Source organism: Zootoca vivipara, chromosome 7 (genome assembly GCF_965207765.1).
Source record: "Zootoca vivipara chromosome 7, rZooViv2.hap1.1, whole genome shotgun sequence".
In the NCBI taxonomy this organism is placed as follows: Eukaryota; Metazoa; Chordata; class Lepidosauria; order Squamata; family Lacertidae; genus Zootoca; species Zootoca vivipara.
Window position 1 is genome coordinate 29,498,054 of NC_142590.1, and position 21,575 is coordinate 29,519,628.

The 21,575-nt window shown below is 42.9% G+C and overlaps 1 protein-coding gene and 1 long non-coding RNA gene across 6 annotated transcripts in view; one reads left to right on the plus strand and one right to left on the minus strand.

Annotated features, from left to right (window-relative positions):
* The window catches only part of ADGRL4 (adhesion G protein-coupled receptor L4), an 89,597-nt gene that overhangs the window by 43,877 nt on the left and 24,145 nt on the right, over positions 1 to 21,575 (plus strand). For 3 of the 5 annotated variants that reach the window (XM_035122071.3, XM_088673897.1, XM_088673898.1), the window contains 8 exons: positions 3,023 to 3,178; positions 5,621 to 5,691; positions 6,960 to 7,139; positions 7,249 to 7,432; positions 9,323 to 9,439; positions 11,421 to 11,614; positions 18,232 to 18,408; positions 21,017 to 21,220. In XM_035122071.3, the coding sequence (XP_034977962.1) occupies positions 3,023 to 3,178; positions 5,621 to 5,691; positions 6,960 to 7,139; positions 7,249 to 7,432; positions 9,323 to 9,439; positions 11,421 to 11,614; positions 18,232 to 18,408; positions 21,017 to 21,220 (1,283 nt within the window). Of the gene's footprint in view, positions 1 to 3,022; positions 3,179 to 5,617; positions 5,692 to 6,959; positions 7,140 to 7,248; positions 7,433 to 9,322; positions 9,440 to 11,420; positions 11,615 to 18,231; positions 18,409 to 21,016; positions 21,221 to 21,575 lie in introns of all 5 variants that reach the window. The other 2 variants (XM_035122068.3, XM_088673896.1) reach the window with 1 other exon arrangement.
* The window catches only part of LOC148685026 (uncharacterized), a 65,798-nt gene that overhangs the window by 35,182 nt on the left and 9,041 nt on the right, over positions 1 to 21,575 (minus strand). Inside the window, exon 2 of the long non-coding RNA XR_015951000.1 lies at positions 4,781 to 4,933. This is a non-coding gene — a long non-coding RNA (uncharacterized LOC148685026). The remainder of the gene's footprint in view (positions 1 to 4,780; positions 4,934 to 21,575) is intronic.

Here is a 21,575-nt window from a genome sequence, read left to right on the forward strand (position 1 = left end):
AAACAAAATAAAAAAAATTCCTTCCAGTAGCACCTTAGAGACCAACTAAGTTTGTCATTGGTATGAGCTTTCGTGTGCATGCACACTTCTTCAGATACACTGAAACGGAAGTCACCACAGAATAACAATAACAATAATTTATTATTTATACCCAACAGAAGTATTAAAATACAATAATTTATTAAACATTAAAAGCTTCCCTAAACAGGGCTGCCTTCAGATGTCCTCTAAAAGTCTGGTAGTTGTTTTTCTCTTTGACATCTGGTGGGAGGGCATTCCACAAGGCGGGTGCCACTACCGAAAAGGCCCTCTGCCTGGTTCCCTGTAACTTGACTTCTCGCAGCGTTCTCACATCAGGAATCACAAGACAGAGAAACCAGTAGGAGAACACTTCAATCTCCCAGGACATTCTATACAAGATCTTAAAGTAGCTGTCTTATTACAAAAGAATTTCAGAAATAGACTTGAAAGAGAAGTTGCTGAATTGCAACTTATTACCAAACCAACTTGCAACTTATTACAAAACCATGGAGAGACTTGGTCTGAATAAGGACATTGGATTCTTATCTCATTATACATGATAAAGCTATTTTTAGCCATCTCACCCCTTGCTTTTTCCTGTAAGACCAATTGCAGTCATCAACAGGTTTGCCACACCTATCAGCCAATCACCCATTCCCACCACCCTTCTGAGTACCATGATACCCCTCCCCATCCTCTGGTTGCTTGTCAGACAGGGCCTGACTTGCTTGTCAGACAGGGCAAGCAGGGAGTGGTATCTACTGCCCTTCGTTTTCTTCCCTGTATAGTATGGGCTAGAGTGAGGAGCAGATGAACAAGCAGGATCCAATGGTGAAGGCAAAGAGTAGATCCAGGAGGTTCCTGACAGTGGTCCCCCTGCTGGATGATGGGCACTTTGGCAGATGGCCAGCATGGGCATCCTTGAAGCTTGCCTTAGGTTTTCAAAGACAATCCGATGTATTTTCTCATTGGCCTCAAATGGCCAGTCCTTGTGTAAGCAGTCCTTGAACTACAGCCTGAGTTTATTAAAATTACGAATTATATGTTGGGGTGGGAAAGGAACTTATAATGAATGATTTATGGTGGTGATTAACTTCTTCCTTTTGTGCTTATAATTTCGAACTATGCTGAATTATGTATAACTATCTTTGCACAGTGTTTATCGCATTTGGGGAGAAAGTGCTGTTAGTATTAATTTATGCATTAATTTTTAATACTCTATTTATAAGTGCACTTCTAAACCTGATCGATATGCAGTATATTATTTTGTCACTCAGCTTAAAAGGCATTGCGGGCTGTTCCAAGTTTCTTTGTCCCTTGGTAGAAAGCCATTTATTTGTATTTAGGAATCCAGCTCCCTTTTTTTTTTGCCACTGACATGAAGAGAAAAACCCTAGTAATAATAAACTGATCTCTGACTGATCTATTCAACCATTATGAAAAGGGATGTTTTGCCACTGTTTCCTTGTACTTGACACTTGCATTTTTTTGACAAGTGAATCTATGTTGTAGCAGTGTGCTCTGCATTATCCTGCTTATCAAACTAGTCTTGTTTACAGTTTCCAACTATGCAGAGGTTACTGGGAGCCTATTCTTTTATCATGTCAAAAAAGGAAAGGGTGATGCTGCCTGTGGGAAATTTTAACAATGGTATTCCATGCAGCATGATAAATGGAATGGCATTGAGCTTTATATTGTATCTATCCTGGGATAGGTAAAGGGTGCTGGCTAGAGATCAGGATTTCAAGTGAGGGCAAGGCTGGGTTTGAAGGGTTTTGCATCCTTCTCACGTCGCCCTGCCAGCCCTGAGCCGATTTGCGAGGCTGGGCTCATTCAGCGCTCCCTGTGCACCAGCATACCACGTTACACTACTGCAATAAATAAAATACACAAAAGATCCCCCCCCCCCGACACCAGTATTTCTGCCACACAGGGAAACCACAGCTAGTTCTCACACAATCAAGATTTGGGGCCAAGATTTCCTGTCATGTAGGTCCAGGGCCGGATTTAGTTTTGATGAGGCCCTAAGCTACTGAAGGTAATGGGGCCCTTTTATATGTCCAGCTGTCCTTTGTCAACAACAAAATTATTGCTGTTCTTTGTGTTGAATATACGCTATATGGTAATTTATTGACCTAATAGGTATCTAAAGCCATTTGCACATAACAAGATATGTATTTTATCAGAGTAATTGTTGAACTGAAATACAATTAAGAAAAGGTATATTAATAGTGAAATAACTATTAAGCTCTAACTTAAAATGATTTTTTTATTTGTAACAAACTTAATAATGCAAACACATTGGCATTTGGCAATAACAAAAGTTCCTTTAGAATCACAGTTTAAAAAGATTCATAATCTAGTCTCTAGAAACTTGCTATAACATGAAATAATAATAGGTGTAAATATATGGTGCAAACTACTAATAATGTAGCAGAATGTAGGCACCCTATATATAGAAATGAGCAAACCAGTGATATTTTAGGGAGCAGGCAAGCAGGCGGGGCCCATTACATACATCATAGGAACCTACACAACATAAAACACTGTTGCTGCATGTAGGTTTTATTTTTATTTTTTTATCTTATATTTTTGAAATGTACATCCAGTTTTTTTTCCTTTAATTTTTTGGGGGGTCCCCAAGAGAGTGGGGCCCTAAGCTATAGCTTGTTTAGCTTATATGTAAATCCGGCACTGGGTAGGTCTACTTTTCAGTCTCACTTAAGCCACACTGCTATCTCCAGTTTTTGAAATTTAGCCCTGCTCTCATTCCCTGGACTTTTATCCTGCAAGGCACTATAATTGCCTAATTGCCACACATGTTTCTGTTCCATTTGATCAATAGCTTAGCTTTCTTCTTCTGCTGCTTAAAAAAAAAAAGATGTAGATGTGAAATTTCAATATGTGATTGCTTGAAGCACATCAGGCTACTACCAACAAAGCGGCAAGGTGTTAGTATGTAAAACCTTTTTAAAAATTCAATTTCTCACAATATTTGCAGATATAGATGAGTGTGCTGAACCAGTAACAGCTGCCTGTGGAGATCATGCGAAATGTGAAAATGTGTATGGAGGATATAACTGCTCCTGTAAGGAAGGTTATCAACCATCCACAGGAAAATTACAGTTTAAGCCAAATGATGGCACTTCCTGCCAAGGTAAATGATATTATAGAGCTTTATGTGTTATTATAAAACTATATCTTCTGAGAGGCCCACCAGTAACTCTTTATCTTCAGTTAGATTAATCAGCTGGATATGAAAAAGTGGCAAGATGTGAATACCTACATTATTATTATGCTTTTTTAAAAGAGAGAGAGGAGACTGATAGGTGTGTTTGCTGAAAAATAGAAGTAGCCTGTCATATATTATAAAATACAGAACTGATTTTCTTCTATTACTTACCAACCAAAGTCCATTAACCGTTAAGCGGTCAAATACACTATATGACTGTAGCCTTGCTATTATCAATAGAGCCTTAGATATATTCCAGAGTTGTGCTACATTTGAGTAAAGATTGGGGAAAACTTGTAAACAGAAATGCTAGCTTAGTGCAAGGAAATCACCTTTGCTTACCATATATGCCAGCGTATAAAGTGACTAGGCGTATAAGACGACCCCCTACTTTTCCAGTCAAAATATAGAGTTTGGGATATACTCGCCGTAACGAGTATATCCCAAACTTCCAACGCACACCATATAAAAAATTTCTGTATCTCTTCCTTTCCCTACTTTTTAAATACCGGTAAATGAAGCCAAAAGAGAGACAACAGTGCTTAAATGCACAGGTGTTTAAATGCACTTACTTGCAGGCATGCTAAGAACTACGGTAGCATTTTTAACTACCGTAGATTTCATTCGGAGGAAGGGAAGGAGCTGAAGCATAAAAACTGCAGGAAGAAGAAGAAGAAGAAGAAGAAGAAGAAGAAGAAGAAGAAGAAGAAGAAGAAGAAGAAGAAGACATGGGGAATAAGGGGAGGTGGGGTGGGGTAGGGGGCTGAGATTTGAACGCACGTCCTCAGTCACTTGCATCCTCCACCCTTCCCGGTCACTTGCGCCCGTCCCTCCTTGCCTCCCCCCCCCGCGTCTGCCCACCCACCATCCACAACTCAGGGTCAGCCCCAGGCAAGGAACGGCAGTGGGGGTGGAAGGGTAAAACCTAACGTCCGTGCCGGGGCTGCGCACTGAGGGGGAGAACGAGGTGGCGGTGAGAGGAGGCTCCAGTGGGCATGGAACCAGTTCCTCCAGCCTCTGGCTCAGGGTGGGCAGGCGGGAAGGGAGGGGAGGAGAGGTGGGAAGAGGGAGAAGGGGGGGCACAGCCCAGAGCTGGCTCCACTCGCACTTTATTTTTCCAGGCACCGAGGCTGCCGCTTTCTTTCCATGCAGGGAGGAAGGAAAGCCTCGTGTGTCCCCTCTTCCTGCATGGAAAGAAAGCGGCAGCCGCTTACACGGTCACCACATATGGCGAGGATGCAGCCGCGACCGTTTTTGAGCTCCCCCCACTGTATGCGGTGACCGCAGATCTTATACCCGGTGTATAAGACGACCCCCAACTTTTGAAAAGATTTTCCTGGGTTCAAAAGTCGTGTTATATGCCAGAATATACGGTACATGCACGTGTCTTTTTGGTTAAGATTGAACCTTTCGTCCGAGTCAGTTTAAATACAAGTGGCTTTTTAAAATAATAATAATGCATTGACAAGTATCAATGCATTACAGTGAGTATGTGGCTGTCACACATTTAACTGCATCTGCCATAACCTTCATGCTGAGGAATCATCATGATATACAGATGGCTGCCACTGATTGGGGCAGAGAAATGCAGAATGTTGTGATGTCACAGCATGGATAGCATGGAGTTGTGGTGCTGTTGCCTCATAGGGTAGCCACACTTTTCGGTTTTGACGTCTATCCCTAAAAGGTTCAAGACACCATACAATCAAATTTACAAAACCACAAAAGAGAAAGAACGAACCCAGGCATATCACTGAATTTTTAAAGAAGCTTCATAATTAATCAGATGAGCTCCCATCTATTATTATAGCTACATAAATCTTCACTTTCATAAAACATTCCTGAATATATAAGAGCATCCTTAAAAATAAAAATAAAAAGCTCCTAAAAGTCGCAACAGCAGCTTAGAAAGGGCATTCTGCCCTGTGTGTGAGAGGAGGAGAGATGCATCTTCTGGGAAGGTAGCTGCTATCCATGGCTTTGCAAATGCATTTAAAATAGGAATGGGTGGTATTAGTCTATTTTGAGTCCAATTCAGTTTTGTATACATGCTGAGCATATGTGGTTTGGTACATATCCCTCCCCAACGAGATTACCCTGTGTTCAATCCTGCATCTCACGGTTAGCTATGAATGAATATATGTCGAGCCATTCACAATACCACATGCACATCCAACCCAATTTAAGAACAAAAAAAGTATCTCTGGCTTTTAAAACACACCGAATGGGGAAGTCTGAAGCTTTAGAATCATAGAGTTGGAAGAGACCACAGGGGCCATCCAGTCCAACCCCCTGCCAAGCAGGAGTTATCAGCCAGACTGAAATGACATATGCCAAGACCTTAAGATTCCCTTTTAATTTCAGCAGCAATCCCAGCCCCAAAGTGTGAACTGAACTATGACTGCATAGCTGAAAATATTAACAGAACCTTAGCTAAAGTAAGTAAGACTTGCATATTTACCTATTGTCAAATCTTATTTTTACTTTACGTCTGTCTTGAAATGATACTTGGAATATTTATGGTACTACAATCTTAAGAAGATGGCCGCTCCAATGGCATACATTACTCAGGCTGCGGGGCTGCCTGACAGTTGCGGTGCCATTATGGCCGCTTATTGCAGCATACCAGACCAGCACCAGCCCACCTATGGTGCCACAATTGCCTCGGGCGGAAGGATCCACGGGTCAGTAGATCTGGCATTGCCCGCTGCTGCTGCCACCCTTGTTTCCAATGTAGATCTTTAACCACCACCACCACCACCACCATGTTCCTGATGTAGATCTTCACTCACCCCTTCTTTTCTGGTGGAGAGAGGCGCCATTTTGCCCTTCATCTCAGGTACCAAAATGTCAGCACAGTGTCAACAAGTGAGCACTCACAGCTGACTGATTTGGACGGTGGCCCAGAGTTGGGGAATGCAGAGGGGGGGGGCAGAGTGACCAGTTTAGAGAGAGATCAGGAAACAGCTCTCCCGAAGCTCTTCATGATCCACTCGGCGTGAAGCAGAGGCGGAGGGGTGGGTTACAAGAGAGGGGGAGGCTGACATCACTTAATAGAAGAAAGAAGGCATGGTTCCCACAGAGGGAGAAAGGGAGGCGGAACAACGCCGAACACTCAGATGAGTCATCAGACTAGTTGTAAGTCAGTGAGAGCCGTGGCTTGAGACTGTAGCTTGTTGTATTTTGTTGCTGTAAATAAAACTTCTCTTCAACGTTGAAACGTGTGGGCGTCTTGAGGTCGAGACTTAACACAAAATGTCTTGGACCAGCCCTGTATCTGGGACAGCTTGTATTAGACACACCTGCTTGGACACTGGGTTTTCCAGATTTATTTTTACAGCTACCCTATACAGGTACAGTCTATATAGAAAGACAGGTACCTACAAAAGGCTACCTAGTAAGCCAGGTCTGGGGAACCTGTGTGCTTCCAGATATTATTTGACTACAGCTCTCATCATTCCTTGGCCATGCTGGCTGGGTCTGCTAGGAGCTGGTATCCAGTGACAATGGGAGAGTCACAGATTCCCTACCCCTGCAGTAATCCATTGATAGACTGAGACTTGAGCCTTCCAAGTCGACATCCAATATTCTATACACTCTCTCACGTCGGCTCATCTTGTTAACTAATGTAGATAAATGAATATGAATCTTCATTTGACTGTAAATGTTAGGAATGTCATGCCTAATGGTTTCAACTTTCTTTCAGATTAGAAAAATAAAAGAACCCCTGGCTGTATTACAAGAAATCAATCAAAACACTGTAGGGCAAATTTCACCAGTGGATGTGATTTCCTACATAGAAGCATTATCTGTATCTTCTCCCTTGCTAACCATCGTGAATAACACGATTTCTGACAACGAAATGCTCTATAATCTGACTCTTAATGTAAGTGAATCGAGCCGTGCAGCAGATTTGATCTATTTTTGCAGGGTGGGGAGCACTTATAAGATATAGTACATAACCTAAAGTACTTTCTTTTTTATTAATCTAACAGGAATTCATTAACACTGTGAACAATTTTGTTCAGAAGGATAAAACTGCAGCATGGGAAGCTATCCCAGAAGTTAACAGAAGAAGAAGCCTCACTAAACTGATGCATGCTGCAGAACAAACCACAGCACTCTTGTCACAGAGCTTTCAAAAGAGAACAGAAGTGGAAGTTAATGCCAGTGATTTAGGTATGCAAAAGGGAGCAAATGATTTTGAAAACTGTTCCTGTTTTCCTTCCAGGACAGACTGTTGATATTGGAAGCAATGTTGTACGAAGGCCTTGCAGAGGCTGTTGCTGTAGAGTCTCAATTAAGACATCTCTCTTCACACTACTCTTCTGTCCAGCTCTCTGTGTGTTTGGAAATCTAAAGGGTCTCTTCTCTGTGCCTTCTGCATGTGTCTTCCAGGAGCCAGATCATGGCATCACAGGAACTCATATGAGAGAGGTCGGCACCAGACACAAAACTGAGACAGAGAGTTTGCAGTTTCCCATGGCTAGTTAGTGAGTAGTAACCACAGCTATGCCATGCCATTGCAGAACTCAGTCTATTAGCATACAGATAAAGGTTAACAACCCCTGGACAGTTAAGCCCAGTCAAATTTGACTATGAGGTGTGGCGCTCATCTCCGCTTTCAGGCTGAGGGAGCTGGTGTTTGTCCACAGACAGCTCTCCAGGTCATGTGGCCAGCATGACTAAACTGCTTCTGGTGCAATGGGACACCAGGAAGCCTATTTAGCTACCCACGCTGGTATGCTTTCGAACTGTTAGGTTGGTGGGAGCTGGAATAGAGCAATGGGAGCTCACCCCATTGTGTGGATTTGAACTGCCGATCATGCGATCGGCAAGCCCAAGATGCTCAGTGGTTTAGACTACAGCTCATTAGCATACATCACCCAGCTCTGTCTCTTCACCTCAAAACTTCATCATAAAACTGCAACACTTCATCATATAAGTGCATAAGCTGCAACCCTTATGAAAGGGTTGCACACCTTTTCCCAGGTCGGTGAGGGTTTTGACCCCCCCCCCCAATCCTAGCCACCATCCCTGGAAGGTCAGAGTTCATGTTGCCAGCTGGCTACTTGGGAATTTCTCTGGCTGGCCGATCTGCTGGGCGTGATTGCCCTCGCAAACCTGAAGTTTAAATGGGCCAGTCCAATCAGAGGCTCTTATGGTTGGCCAGGCATTGTCTGCTTTCATGTCTGGCTGGCCAGTGGTGCATATAAGCCAGATGTGCGGGACACCCTTGGCAAGAGGACTTTTTTAATGCTCTCGAAAACATTTGTTGATATTTGGTTTGCTGGAAACTTCAGATCACAAGTGTGTGTGTGCTTTCTGTGCTGTAAGTAACAGACAGTCCAGCTAAGTAATTCCACCCCATTAGTCAAATGTTTGTTTTGCTTTGCTTTTAACTGTCTGATTGACCTTTCTGCTGCCTTATGGGTGACTGAAGCACTACATTGATCAGAACAAAGCAACAAAAAGGACTCTATGTCCTCTAATGTCATTTTCTTTGTCCAGGGTGGTTCATATTAGGTGGCATTCTTTGGTTTCGGCAACAGACATCATTACAGCGCAGTGCAGCTTCACTTTGTGTTGCTGTATCTTTGTTTAATAATAATAAAATATTCATTTCTCCCTCCAAATATTATAAAATAAAAACTGTTCAATGGTACTATGCTTTTAAAGATGGCAATTGATATTCCATTTCAGAAATGCATTCTTAATAAAAAGGTTGTTCCTTTGAAAGTAGTTTCCATTATTCTTTAGGAAATGCATTGAACGCAAAGCAAATTAGGGACTGCATTTTTTCCAAGGAAAGGTACAAAATGGAAATAAAAGATTTGTGCCTACTAGAACTAACGAACTCCTGAACAAATATGAACCACACAATGCTATGTGCGTGCGTATGTGTGCATGCGTCTTCGCTCTTAAATTACCTGGCTGGACTTTGTGCTGACATCTGTAATAAATGTTCAGCTGAGTGTAAACCTAATTGCAGAAGTGTGAGGTTTAGTAGGCTGGGATGTAATTGTGATTTCCAAAGGAGTTTTCCCCCTTTCTTCTTTTCTTTTGCAGCTTTCAAAGTTCTTGCCTTTGATATACAGCGCATGGAGCACATTCACCAGCATGTGCAGTTGGGAGGAGAGATTATAAAGGTCTCTGCAAAGAAAAAGGAAGCAACTACTTCTAAAGGTTAGGGAGAGAAATGTGACTCGAGGAATTAGGCTATAGAAGTGAAGTTCAATGGAGTTTTCCAGAAGCCTCCTCCTTTGCAAAATTCAGGAAAGTAAATCCTTCAGGAGTGTTTGGGACAGCCAATTCCAATGGTGCAATTTCAATGATTTCTCAAAGGTATTTCACTAGAGATGCACCCTTGGCAAGGATCAAATGCCTATTCAAAGCATAATTGCAAAGCAGCAACAAAACAAACTACTGGAATAGATCCAGTTAACTTCTATGAATGGATCTGTACACAGAAGGAGGTCCAGCAGATGTTCCCTGCTGGAAAAAGTGGGGAGGTGATTTTCACTCATTTCCTCCTTCTCCCACCGTCCCCTGAGCCACCTTTTTTTCTAGATTGCAAACTTCTCCTAAACTCCTCAGAACAGATTTTGACTGGCACAGGGTTGGAATTCAGAGTTCGCATGAGCAGATTTATTTATTTAGAAAAAACACAACTTTATTTCTCAAACCAAAGTAATAAATAGATTTTTTTAAAAAAAAAACCACAAGTTTTCAAGGGAGAATTCCACTCAAGGAAGGTTTGGCAGGGGAACGCTCCAGTAAGGCAGTGTCAGCTATGTGGCATCGGAAGCAGAGGTTGGCTGTTCCTCCCTGCTCCTGGGTGTGCAGTTCTGCATGGCCACTGACTATGGTCATGGGTGGGAAAGTGCTGGTCTTCAAGGGATGCCATAGGTGCAAGGTTAACAAGCGGCTCATCTGGAGTGCGGCACACGTGCTCAGTCACTGGAAGCCTGCATCTGCTTGTAGAAGGCGTCAAACTGCTGCTGCTCCAGCTCAGTCGTCACCTTGTTGAGGGCATAGATCTCGGCCCGTTCATAGCTGCCAAGTCTCCCATTTTCCCTGGGAAACCCCCGTTTTTCCACCTGTCCCCAGCCGAAAAAACGGATTTTTTTGTTTTCCCCCGGTTTATTCTGGCGCGGTGGCCATTTTGGAACTGGGCAGCGCATGCTCAGAAGCGACTTTTGATGCTGCTCTGCCCAGTTCCAAAATGGCTGCAGCGCGACTTCTGGTGCAGTGGCCATTTTGGAACTGGGCACAGCAGCATCAAAAGTCACTTCTGAGCATGCTCCGGCCAGTTCCAAAATGGCCGTCATGCTACTTCCGGTATGCTACTTTCAGTCCGGTCCCTTATTTTTCAGAGAGGAACTTGGCAGGTATGGGCCCATTGCTGTTGCTTGAGCTCCTGCTGGGCGCTGCTTGGCCTTCTCCAGGCAGTGGCTGGGACCATCCTTGCCCTTGGGAGGTGTTCCCTCGCATGAGCAGATTTCCACTCACAGTACACATGCAGAAACATGGTAGCTCAGTCTGAAGAGCATGATATTCTCAATCTCAGGGATGTGGGTTCAAGCCTTACATTGGACAAAAAGATTCCTGCATTGAAGAAGGTTGGAAAGATAATCCCCATGGTCACTTCCAACTCAACGATTCTATGACATCACAGGAAAGGAGGGGCAGGTTTTGCTAGTTTCCTCCTCCCTGCAGCTTCCTGTTCCTCCTGAATATCTGCTCTGGAAGTTTGGGGGAGAGAACAGTGTGGGAGGTGGCACTGGGAGCTGCAGGAGAAATGGAGGAAATTGGCAACAGCAACAACAAAATATTCCTCCATTTCAGCAGGAGCCTCTGCTTGACTTCAATGCCTTCTCTGAATCAAAGGAGCCCTTCCAGTCACAGAAGGGAAAGTTTGGACCCATCTGCTTAATTTTGCATCACAAACACTCATTTTTAATACTGGTGGGTTATATTGTCTTGAAAAGCAGACATTCTTCACTGTCTCTTAACCTTTTCAATAACTGTGTTGCAAAAAAAAAATTGTTATGCATATTTCATGCAAAATAAATACAGATATCTATTGTTTGTCATTTCCTCATTATCTTCAGGGTTGTTAGGAAACAAGCTACAACCCACTAAGCACAGTTTGTTTGATTGATAGGCACCGTTGCAGTTGTGTTTCTGCGGTACAGCAATATTGGCTCTCTCTTCTCATCATCGCAGAACTTCTCACTGGAAGAAAATTCAGAGCATGGAGAGACAGTAGGGTCATCAGTTATAGCTGTCGCAATTCACTCCATGCCACCTATGCTGTACCCGGTGGAGAAAATAACATTGACTTTCAAACATGCACAGGTAGGTTTTCTTTCTAATTATCACCTGATTAAAAGTAAGCCTACAATTATGTTGTAGCAAGGAGCGACTCTGTTTTCATTTGGTTGTTCACTCACACCTATGTCATTTGCTGATATGTGTATATAATATGATTAGAGGGGAAATTACAATTCTGATTTCCGCTCAGCAAGTGCCAGGAAGGGAGTGTGTTAGCACTGCAAAGTGTTGATAGGAATTGACAAGACTAATAACTGCATGTTGGCTCTACTACACAATTGTCAATAATTGGTTAGCCTAATCCGAATCTCCTCCTCACCTCTCAACATTCTCCATTTACAAGCTGTGCATCTGTTGCATTTTCCACGTTTGTCCAGAGAGGCAAAAGCAGATGAGCAAAATTTAGCAGGGCACTGAAGTTAATGGTGCTGGTGCTGTATCTCACAAACAGGTAACGTGGTGAGCAATCAGCAGCAGATTGCTGTAATGTGCTGTACGTGGACTGCCATTAAAGGCTATTTGGAAACTTCAGCTGGTACAGTATGTGGCAGTATGAATGCCTGAGGGGGACAAAGAATCAGATCACATCCCACCTATTGTGTACCAGTCACTCTGGCTCCCTATTGTTTGTGGGTCCTATTTAAAGTGTTATTTATGACCCTAAAGGTAAAGGGACCCCTGACCGACTCTGGTGTTGCAGCGCTCATCTCCCGTTATTGGCTGAGGGAGCTGGCATACAGCTGGCCAGCATGACCCTAGATGGTAATAAATAACACTTTAATGGGATATTGGGATAGCTTGCTCGGTAGAGCATGAGACTCCTAATCTTAGGGTTGTGGGTTTGAGCCCCAAGTTGGGCAAGAGATTCCTTTACTGCAGGGTTGAACTAAATGGCCCTCACAGTCCCTTCCAACTTGAGCTTGAAGATCAGCTTCTGGGGCTCTGCTCTCTAGCCTGATGATCAGAGGTTGCTGGATTCAAAAGATGTGGCCTTTCAGAAGCAGCCTCATATCTGTGGAATATCCTCCCCCAGGTGGTATTTTTAGTCCCATCACTGGAAATTTCTAAAAAACAATCTTAAAATCTTTTATTTCAGTCTGCTTTTCGTTAGCTGCTGTGACTATGCCTGGATAGCTCAGGTGACTAGAGCACTGTACTGATAATGCCAAGGGTGCAACTTTAATACCTTTATGGCACAGCTGCATATTCCTGCATTGCAGGGGGTTGGACTAGATTGTCCTCCCAACCCTGCAATTCAATAACAATAACAATAATAAATAATATTATTCTTTATACCCCACCCATCCGGCTGGGTTTCCCCAGCCATTCTATGATGAAGTTACTTGTCATTTTCAGGAGCATAATTTGCTGAGTTTCTTGTACTGTATTGCTATTTTTATTGTGCTTGTAATTCATTAACTATCTTGTATCTCTTCTTGGGAGGGCAATGGACCTGAAAGGTGACTCAAAAGTCTTTTAGTCAGGTGAGGAGTGGGGGGACAGAAAAAGAACAGTTTCACTGAAAATTTAGAGAAATTCATATAATGACTTTCTTTCCTCCTGTGCTAAAAGACATGATTATTACATAGTGTATGACAGACAGCAGTTGATAGGAAGTAAAGGTAAAGGTAAAGGGACCCCTGACTATTAGGTCCAGTCGTGACCGACTCTGGGGTTGCGCGCTCATCTCGCATTATTGGCCGAGGGAGCCGGCGTACAGCTTCCAGGTCATGTGACCAGCATGACAAAGCCGCTTCTGGCAAACCAGAGCAGCACATGGAAACGCCGTTTACCTTCCCGCTGTAGCGGTTCCTATTTATCTACTTGCATTTTTGACATGCTTTCGAACTGCTAGGTTGGCAGGAGCTGGGACCAAGCAACAGGAGCTCATCCCGTCACAGGGATTCGAACCGCCGACCTTCTGATCAGCAAGCCCTAGGCTCAGTGGTTTAACCACAGCGCCACCTGGGTCCCTTAGAAGTAGAACGGCATTAAATCCTATGATTAAATCCTGACTCAGCCATAAACATAGCTGCCAAGTTTTCCCTTTTCTCGCGAGGAAGCCTATTCAGCATAATGGAAAATCCCTTTAAAAAGGGGATAACTTGGCAGCTATGCATAAATCCCACTCAGTATTCTTGGCGAAGTAACGATGTATTGACCTTCTCTACCTCCCTGGGCTTTTGTGAAGAAGTCATCATGATTTTTTGGGGGGAAGGTGGTCAGGATACAAATATAATAAATAAATAAATAAAAAGTGGAATATTAAATGGGTAAGCCGGGGAACCCCTTCATGGATCAATGCCTTGTCGTGGCGAAGGGGCTTGAATAACTCAGAGAAGCTATGAGCTATGCCATGCAGGGCCACCCAAGATGGACAGGTCATAGTGGAGAGTTTTGACTAAACGTGATCCACCTGGAGAAGGAACTGGCAAGCCACTCCAGTATCCCTGCCAAGAAAACTCCATGGACAAAGACAACAGGCATATAAAAGTTATGACGCTGGAAGATGAGCCCCTCAGGTCGGAAGGCGTCCAACATGCTACTGAGGAAGAGCGGAGGACAAGTACAAGTAGATTCAGAGCTGATGAAGCGGCTGGGCCAAAGCCGAAAGGACGCTCAGTTGCGGATATGCCTGGAAGCGAAAGGAAAGTCCGATGCTGTAAAGAAAAATATTGCATAGGAACCTGGAATGTAAGAACCATGAGTGGAGGTAAGCTGGATGTGGTCAAAAATGAGATGACAAGAATAAATATCGACATCCTGGGCATCAGTGAACTAAAATGGAAGGGAATGGGCGAATTCAGTTCGGATGACTATCATATCTACTACTGTGGGCAAGAATCCTGTAGCAGAAATGGAGTGGCCCTCATAGTCAACAAAAGAGTGGCAAAAGCTGTAATGGGATGCAATCTCAAAAATGACAGAATGATCTCGATACGAATCCAAGGCAGACCTTTTAACATCACAGTAATCCAAGTTTATGCACCAACTACCGGTGCTGAAGAAAGTGAAATTGACCAATTCTATGAAGACCTACAACACCTTCTAGAAATGACACCAAAGAAGGATGTTCTTCTCATTACAGGGGACTGGAATGCTAAAGTAGGGAATCAAGAGATAAAAGGAACAACTGGCAAGTTTGGCCTTGGAGTTCAAAATGAAGCAGGGCAAAGGCTAATAGAGTTCTGTCAAGAGAACAAGCTGGTCATCACAAACACTCTCTTCCAACAACACAAGAGACGACTCTACACATGGATATCACCAAATGGGCAGCATCGAAATCAGATTGATTATATTCTCTGCAGCCAAAGATGGAGAAGCTCTATACAGTCAGCAAAAACAAGACCTGGAGCTGACTGTAACTCAGATCATCAGCTTCTTATAGCAAAATTCCAGCTTAAACTGAAGAAAGTAGGAAAAACCACTGGGCCAGTAAGATACAATCTGAATCAAATCCCTTATGAATACACAGTGGAAGTGAGGAACAGGTTTAAGGATTTAGATTTGGTGGACAGAGTGCCTGAAGAACTATGGATGGAGGCTCGTAACATTATACAGGAGGCAGCAATGAAAACCATCCCAAGGAAAAGGAAATGCAAGAAAGCAAAATGGCTGTCCAACGAGGCCTTACAAATAGCGGAGGAGAGGAGGCAAGCAAAATGCAAGGGAGATAGGGAAAGATACAGGAAACTGAATGCAGATTTCCAAAAAACAGCAAGGAGAGACAAGAGGGTCTTCTTAAATGAGCGATGCAAAGAAATAGAGGAAAACAATAGAATGGGGAAAACCAGAGATCTGTTCAAGAAAATTGGAGATATGAAAGGAACATTTCGTACAAAGATTACCATAATCAAGGACAAAAGTGGTAAGGACCTAACAGAAGCAGAAGACATCAAGAAGAGGTGGCAAGAATACACAGAGGAATTATACCAGAAAGATATGGAGGTCTCGTACACCTCTGGTAGTGTGGTTGCTGACCTTGAGCCAGACATCTTGGAGAGTGAAGTCAAATGGGCCTTAGAAAGCATTGCTAATAACAAGGCCAGTGGAAGTGATGATATTCCAGCTGAACTGTTTAAAATTTTAAAAGATGATGCTGTTAAGGTGCTACACCCAATATGCCAGCAAGTTTGGAAAACTCAGCAATGGCCAGAGGATTGGAGAAGATCAGTCTACATCCCAATTCCAAAGAAGGGCAGTGCCAAAGAATGCTGCAACTACCGCACAATTGCGCTCATTTCACACGCTAGCAAGGTTATGCTTAAAATTCTACAAGGCAGGCTTAGGCAGTATGTGGACCGAGAACTCCCAGAAGTGCAAGCTGGATTTCGAAAGGGCAGAGGAACCAGAGACCAAATAGCAAACATGCGCTGGATTATGGAGAAAGCTAGAGAGTTCCAGAAAAACGTCTACTTCTGCTTCATTGACTATGCAAAAGCCTTTGACTGTGTCGACCACAGCAAACTATGGCAAGTTCTTAAAGAAATGGGAGTGCCTGATCACCTCATCTGTCTCCTGAGAAATCTCTATGTGGGACAAGAAGCTACAGTTAGAACTGGATATGGAACAACTGATTGGTTCAAAATTGGGAAAGGAGTACGACAAGGTTGTATATTGTCTCCCTGCTTATTTAACTTATATGCAGAATTCATCATGCGAAAGGCTGGACTAGATGAATCCCAAGCCGGAATTAAGATTGCTGGAAGAAATATCAACAACCTCAGATATGCAGATGACACAACCTTGATGGCAGAAAGCGAGGAGGAATTAAAGAACCTTTTAATGAGGGTGAAAGAGGAGAGCGCAAAATATGGTCTGAAGCTCAACATCAAAAAAACCAAGATCATGGCCACTGGTCCCATCACCTCCTGGCAAATAGAAGGGGAAGAAATGGAGGCAGTGAGAGATTTTACTTTCTTGGGCTCCTTGATCACTGCAGATGGTGACAGCAGTCACGAAATTAAAAGACGCCTGCTTCTTGGGAGAAAAGCAATGACAAACCTAGACAGCATCTTAAAAAGCAGAGACATCACCTTGCCGACAAAGGTCCGTATAGTTAAAGCTATGGTTTTCCCAGTAGTGATGTATGGAAGTGAGAGTTGGACCATAAAGAAGGCTGATCGCCGAAGAATTGATGCTTTTGAATTATGGTGCTGGAGGAGACTCTTGAGAGTCCCATGGACTGCAAGAAGATCAAACCTATCCATTCTTAAGGAAATCAGCCCTGAGTGCTCCCTGGAAGGACAGATCGTGAAGCTGAGGCTCCAATACTTTGGCCACCTCATGAGAAGAGAAGAATCCTTGGAAAAGACCCTGATGTTGGGAAAGATTGAGGGCACTAGGAGAAGGGGACGACAGAGGACAAGATGGTTGGACAGTGTTCTCGAAGCTACGAACATGAGTTTGACCAAACTGCGGGAGGCAGTGCAAGACAGGAGTGCCTGGCGTGCTCTGGTCCATGGGGTCACGAAGAGTCGGACACGACTAAACGACTAAACAACAACAAGCCGGGGAAAGGTTTTTGGTTTTGATGTTTTTTTGCAGGAGGATAAAGGGAATAATATGGACGGTGAAAGTCTAGACTAGGCAAGCAGTATCGTGGTACTTTAAACAGTCATGACTTACCCTGAAGAATCCTAGAAATCAAAGAATAATAGAACGGTAGAATTGGAAAAGGGACTCTGAAGATCATCTTCTAGTCCAACCCCCTGGAATGCAGGAATATGCAGCTGTCCCAAATGGGAATCAAACCTGCAACCTTGTCGCTATCAGCACCATGCTCTAACCAACTGAGCTATCCAGGCTGACCTTAGTACAGTTGGTTAAAGATGCTGAGAGTTCTAAGGCCCCTCAAAGAGCTACAATTCCCAAAGTGGTTTAACAATCAATCCCTTTACCCAGGAACTCTGGGAATTGTTGTTCTGCGAGGAAATTAACGGCCTCCTGCCAACTCTCTTAATGAACTACAGTTCCTAGAATTCTCTGGCGGAAGCCATGATTGTAAAAGTGGCATAATACTGATTTGAATGTATGGTGCAGATGGGGCCTAAAACAAGAAAGATGGGACTAATATTTATCATTATTATTAATTATTATTATTTATTAGAGTTATATATCACTCTTCATCACAAGATCTCAGGGTGGTTCACAGGATAAAAATACTAAGTAAAAACACAAGCAGTTAAAAAAAAAAGACCTCTCCTCCCACAAACCCATTTCAAAGACTAGAAGGTGAGGTGGTGCAAAAAGTCCAAGGCATGTAGTAGAGTCAAATACACTCTCTAGAAAGAGAAGAATTAGCAAGCCCTGGTCAAAATAAGGCCACTAGAAATGGACAGGAACAAACATACTGATTGTACAGACATTTTTAAATCAATTATTTGGACTGTTGATTTCTAAAACAAAGTTTGAAAAGAATGAGAAAGCAGGTGTAGTTTTCCTTCCTCTCTTTAGTCTACCTTCTTTTACCTATCTTGATTAATCTTTCTGTTCTGATTTTCTTTGTTTTTATTCCTGTGTTTCTCCTGAACCTGAATTATGAACAGTTCAGATTCTGGGTTTTGTGGAATAATGGTCTTGTGATGAATTGAGTGGCTTTGTGCCTCTTGCCACCCATTAAACATTTTCCTTCTGTTCAGACTGTAGACAAAAAAGATGTTAAGTGTGCATTTTGGAATTATTCAGAAGAAACATTGGAAGGAAACTGGTCTACAGAAGGATGTGAACGAGCACATTCCAATAGCACCCATACCACATGCAGATGCAATCATCTTACCCCTTTTGCTGTTTTGATGTCCTCAAACAACTCTGAAGTTGTAAGTGCTCTTTTTAAATATAGTGTTTATTAATTTCTTTAGATAGTTTGTGTGTAGAACCTATTGGTCTCTGCAGTTAGATCGTTACTTCCTTCCTCGCTTGGTCTATCCCTTTATTCTCACTGAGCAAATATACAATGGGATAATTCTTTAGCAGTAGATATTTTCATGGTTAGGATGTCCCTGAACTTTACACTCTGAATATTCCATTATAACAATACAATGCACATGCTATCTCTTATATGGGTGCTGGCTACTCTACTCCCCCGCCCTGTCTTATTATATGTTTTTAACTGCCACTGAGCATTTTTAATGCCCATAATATTTATTATCTGTATATTATTCATGCTTATCAATAACTTAAGTCACTACTATCTTCATTTTACAAACAAAAACCGATGGGGCAGAGAGACCATTTGCGGCCACTGAGCAGCTGTAAAAGTATTATTTATACAACTAACAATCACGGTTTCCCCATGATTCCCAGGCACTGTTGCTTGTTAAAGGTGCTGAGAGTTTTTAGGCGACTCCTATTCCGCTCATAGAGATACCTATTCCCAGAACGCTCTAACAATCAATCTTCCTGGGAAACCCTGGAATTGTGAGGGGAATAGGGGCCTCCTAATAATTCTCAGCACCTTTAACAATCTACAGTTCCAAGGATTGTTTCGGGAAAGCTAGGTTGATTAAAGTGGCATAAACTATGCTTTAAATGTAAGATGTGGATATGACCACAGAATATGCAATAGGCCTATTTTTCCCAGAAGTAAACCTGGCTTTAAAAATAGTATGAACAGACAGAACTTCAGACTTTTGAAAACCATCGTGCTTTTTAAAGAAAAAGCAAATGTACAATGATACAAATATTTTATTGCAATGGCTGTGTGTACCCATTTCCAATCCTCCCCCCTAAATAAATTCACACTTGACTCAAATTTTGGTTTGGGGTTTTTTCAGAATTTAGGCCACAACTTTATTGAGTGGTCGCATAGGCTCTGGTTCGACTAGCTCCCTGCTCTGCAGGTAGCGCTGACCCAGGGCCCCACCTTAGGTTAGACAAGGATGAACACCTGGGAAGGTGGAAACTCAGGGATGGACTATGTCCACCACCCAAACGTCCCCCTGGACTCAGGCATGGGTACAGACCCCTCTCATGGGTTGACCATACCATTAGAGTCCCTGGATTCCTTTAACAGAATACCCTTCACCTAGGGATGGCGAGAGCGTTCCCCCATCCCTATAATCTGAACCAGAGCCTATCCGCAACCTTACAAGTTGTGACGATTTGCTACGCGGCAGGCGAAACCCAAATGGCAACAGCCAATCAGCCAAGTGGGGAAAATTCCTGCCGTGCCCCTGTCCCAACGACAAATGACAAACGACAGCATAGCAAGGTCAAGCGCAAAAGCCCTAAAAATAAGGAGAGGTGGGTGGGTGTTTTCGAATGCACGTGCCAAAAGAGGAAGCTCTGGGTCACGTGCTTGGGTATATATAGGTTCCTCGATCCGTTTGGACTGCGCCCCATTGCCTAGATTAAACCCAGCAATGAGGGACCTACCAATCGGGTGTTGTGGCTGACCATACGAACCCACCCACAACACAGGGGATCGGGTTCCAGGTCTCACCGCAACACGTGCCCTCTTTAAGGGAGGACCCGATAAAGTCTAAACATTTCACTTCCCCCCCCAAACCCTCACATTTGAACTGAAACTGTAAGTTACTTTTAGCACTAAGAAGCAGAATCTGTCAGTATGAAGAGCCCAGCATGTGTCAATGCGATGTGCTTGTGCTAAGACTCTCAAGTCGGCTAAATCCTCTGCCCAAAAATAAAAAGCTCCCTCCCTAGAGTTATACTTAGACTCCTTCGCAGCTCACGAGGAGTCCTCAAATATAAGAATGTGTTTTGAATCTGTGGGGTGTTTACTTAATATGGGTTTAAAATATTAATCTCAAAGCAAGTGAGGCACAAGTTACAAGACAAGTCAAGAGTGAATTGTTTTTCCCCCCCTAAACAAAAAACCAAAAAACCTCCAGGTTTATACTCCATCTCTTCGGGATAATTTTCAAAGCGCTTTATATGATATCCATTACATTATTCTGTCATAAGGTATTAATGGGCAGTTAAATTAACGACAGCTACTTGGAAAAGAAATATGCTGGGCTCTATGGCTATTGGTGACAGATAATTGCCAATTCAATCTGACGATCTCTACAGTCCCTGAAGAAATCGATATCTATATTTATCCAGGCATACCAGTGCAAAACCAGATAATATATAGCCTACACCCCCACTGCACACCCCCCCAAACCTGTTCTGGGTTTCCCCCCAATCCTCCAGAGCAAATTTAGAAGGCACAGGCAGAGGAGGAGATAAGTCCTATCATCCAAGTTCTATTATTTTTCCCTGCACACTTCCGTGTTCCAACTAGTACCTTAATAAAATCAATTAAAAAATGTGTAAAGCATTTCAACCACCAACTTGGCTACAAGGAGTATGGAGGGGGGAAATGAAGTAGAATCAGAACTCCATTATCAAATGAGGTTTTAAAGAAGCTATTCTTTAGCCACATTCTCTCCAATATGTTACCTTATTATTTCCCCCTCCCAGGATGACAAGAATTATTATATTCTCACAAGAATTACTCAGCTTGGAATAATTATCTCCTTGATCTGCCTCTCCATGTGCATTTTCACTTTCTGGTTCTTCAGTGAAATTCAAAGTACGAGGACAACAATTCACAAAAATCTCTGTTGCAGCCTTTTTCTGGCTGAGCTAATTTTTCTTGTTGGAATTAACATGAACAGTAATAAGGTACGTGGCCTTTCCTCATGCCATTTCATGGTGGGTAGGAAAGCAAATGTGTGCTCTAAAGTGCCTTTTTCCGAGGTGCAAGTAGCATTTCCCAGTTTCCCCGTGAATGTTTTACCCATAACTAGCTGTGGATATAAAACATTCATTTAAAGATTCCAGGAAATCACATTCGGAAAGTGTAAGCCTCACTGAAAAGAACGAAGGGTCTTCTGCCAGTGGTCCACTCTGAGAATGGGAGCCTTAACTAAGACAAAATGGAAGCAGATTTTTAACTGAGTTTGAATTGACCATGTTCCAACAATATCAGAAGGTGTTAATGCCGATTTACTTTGGCAGGGGTTGTCCTGGTCTTGTT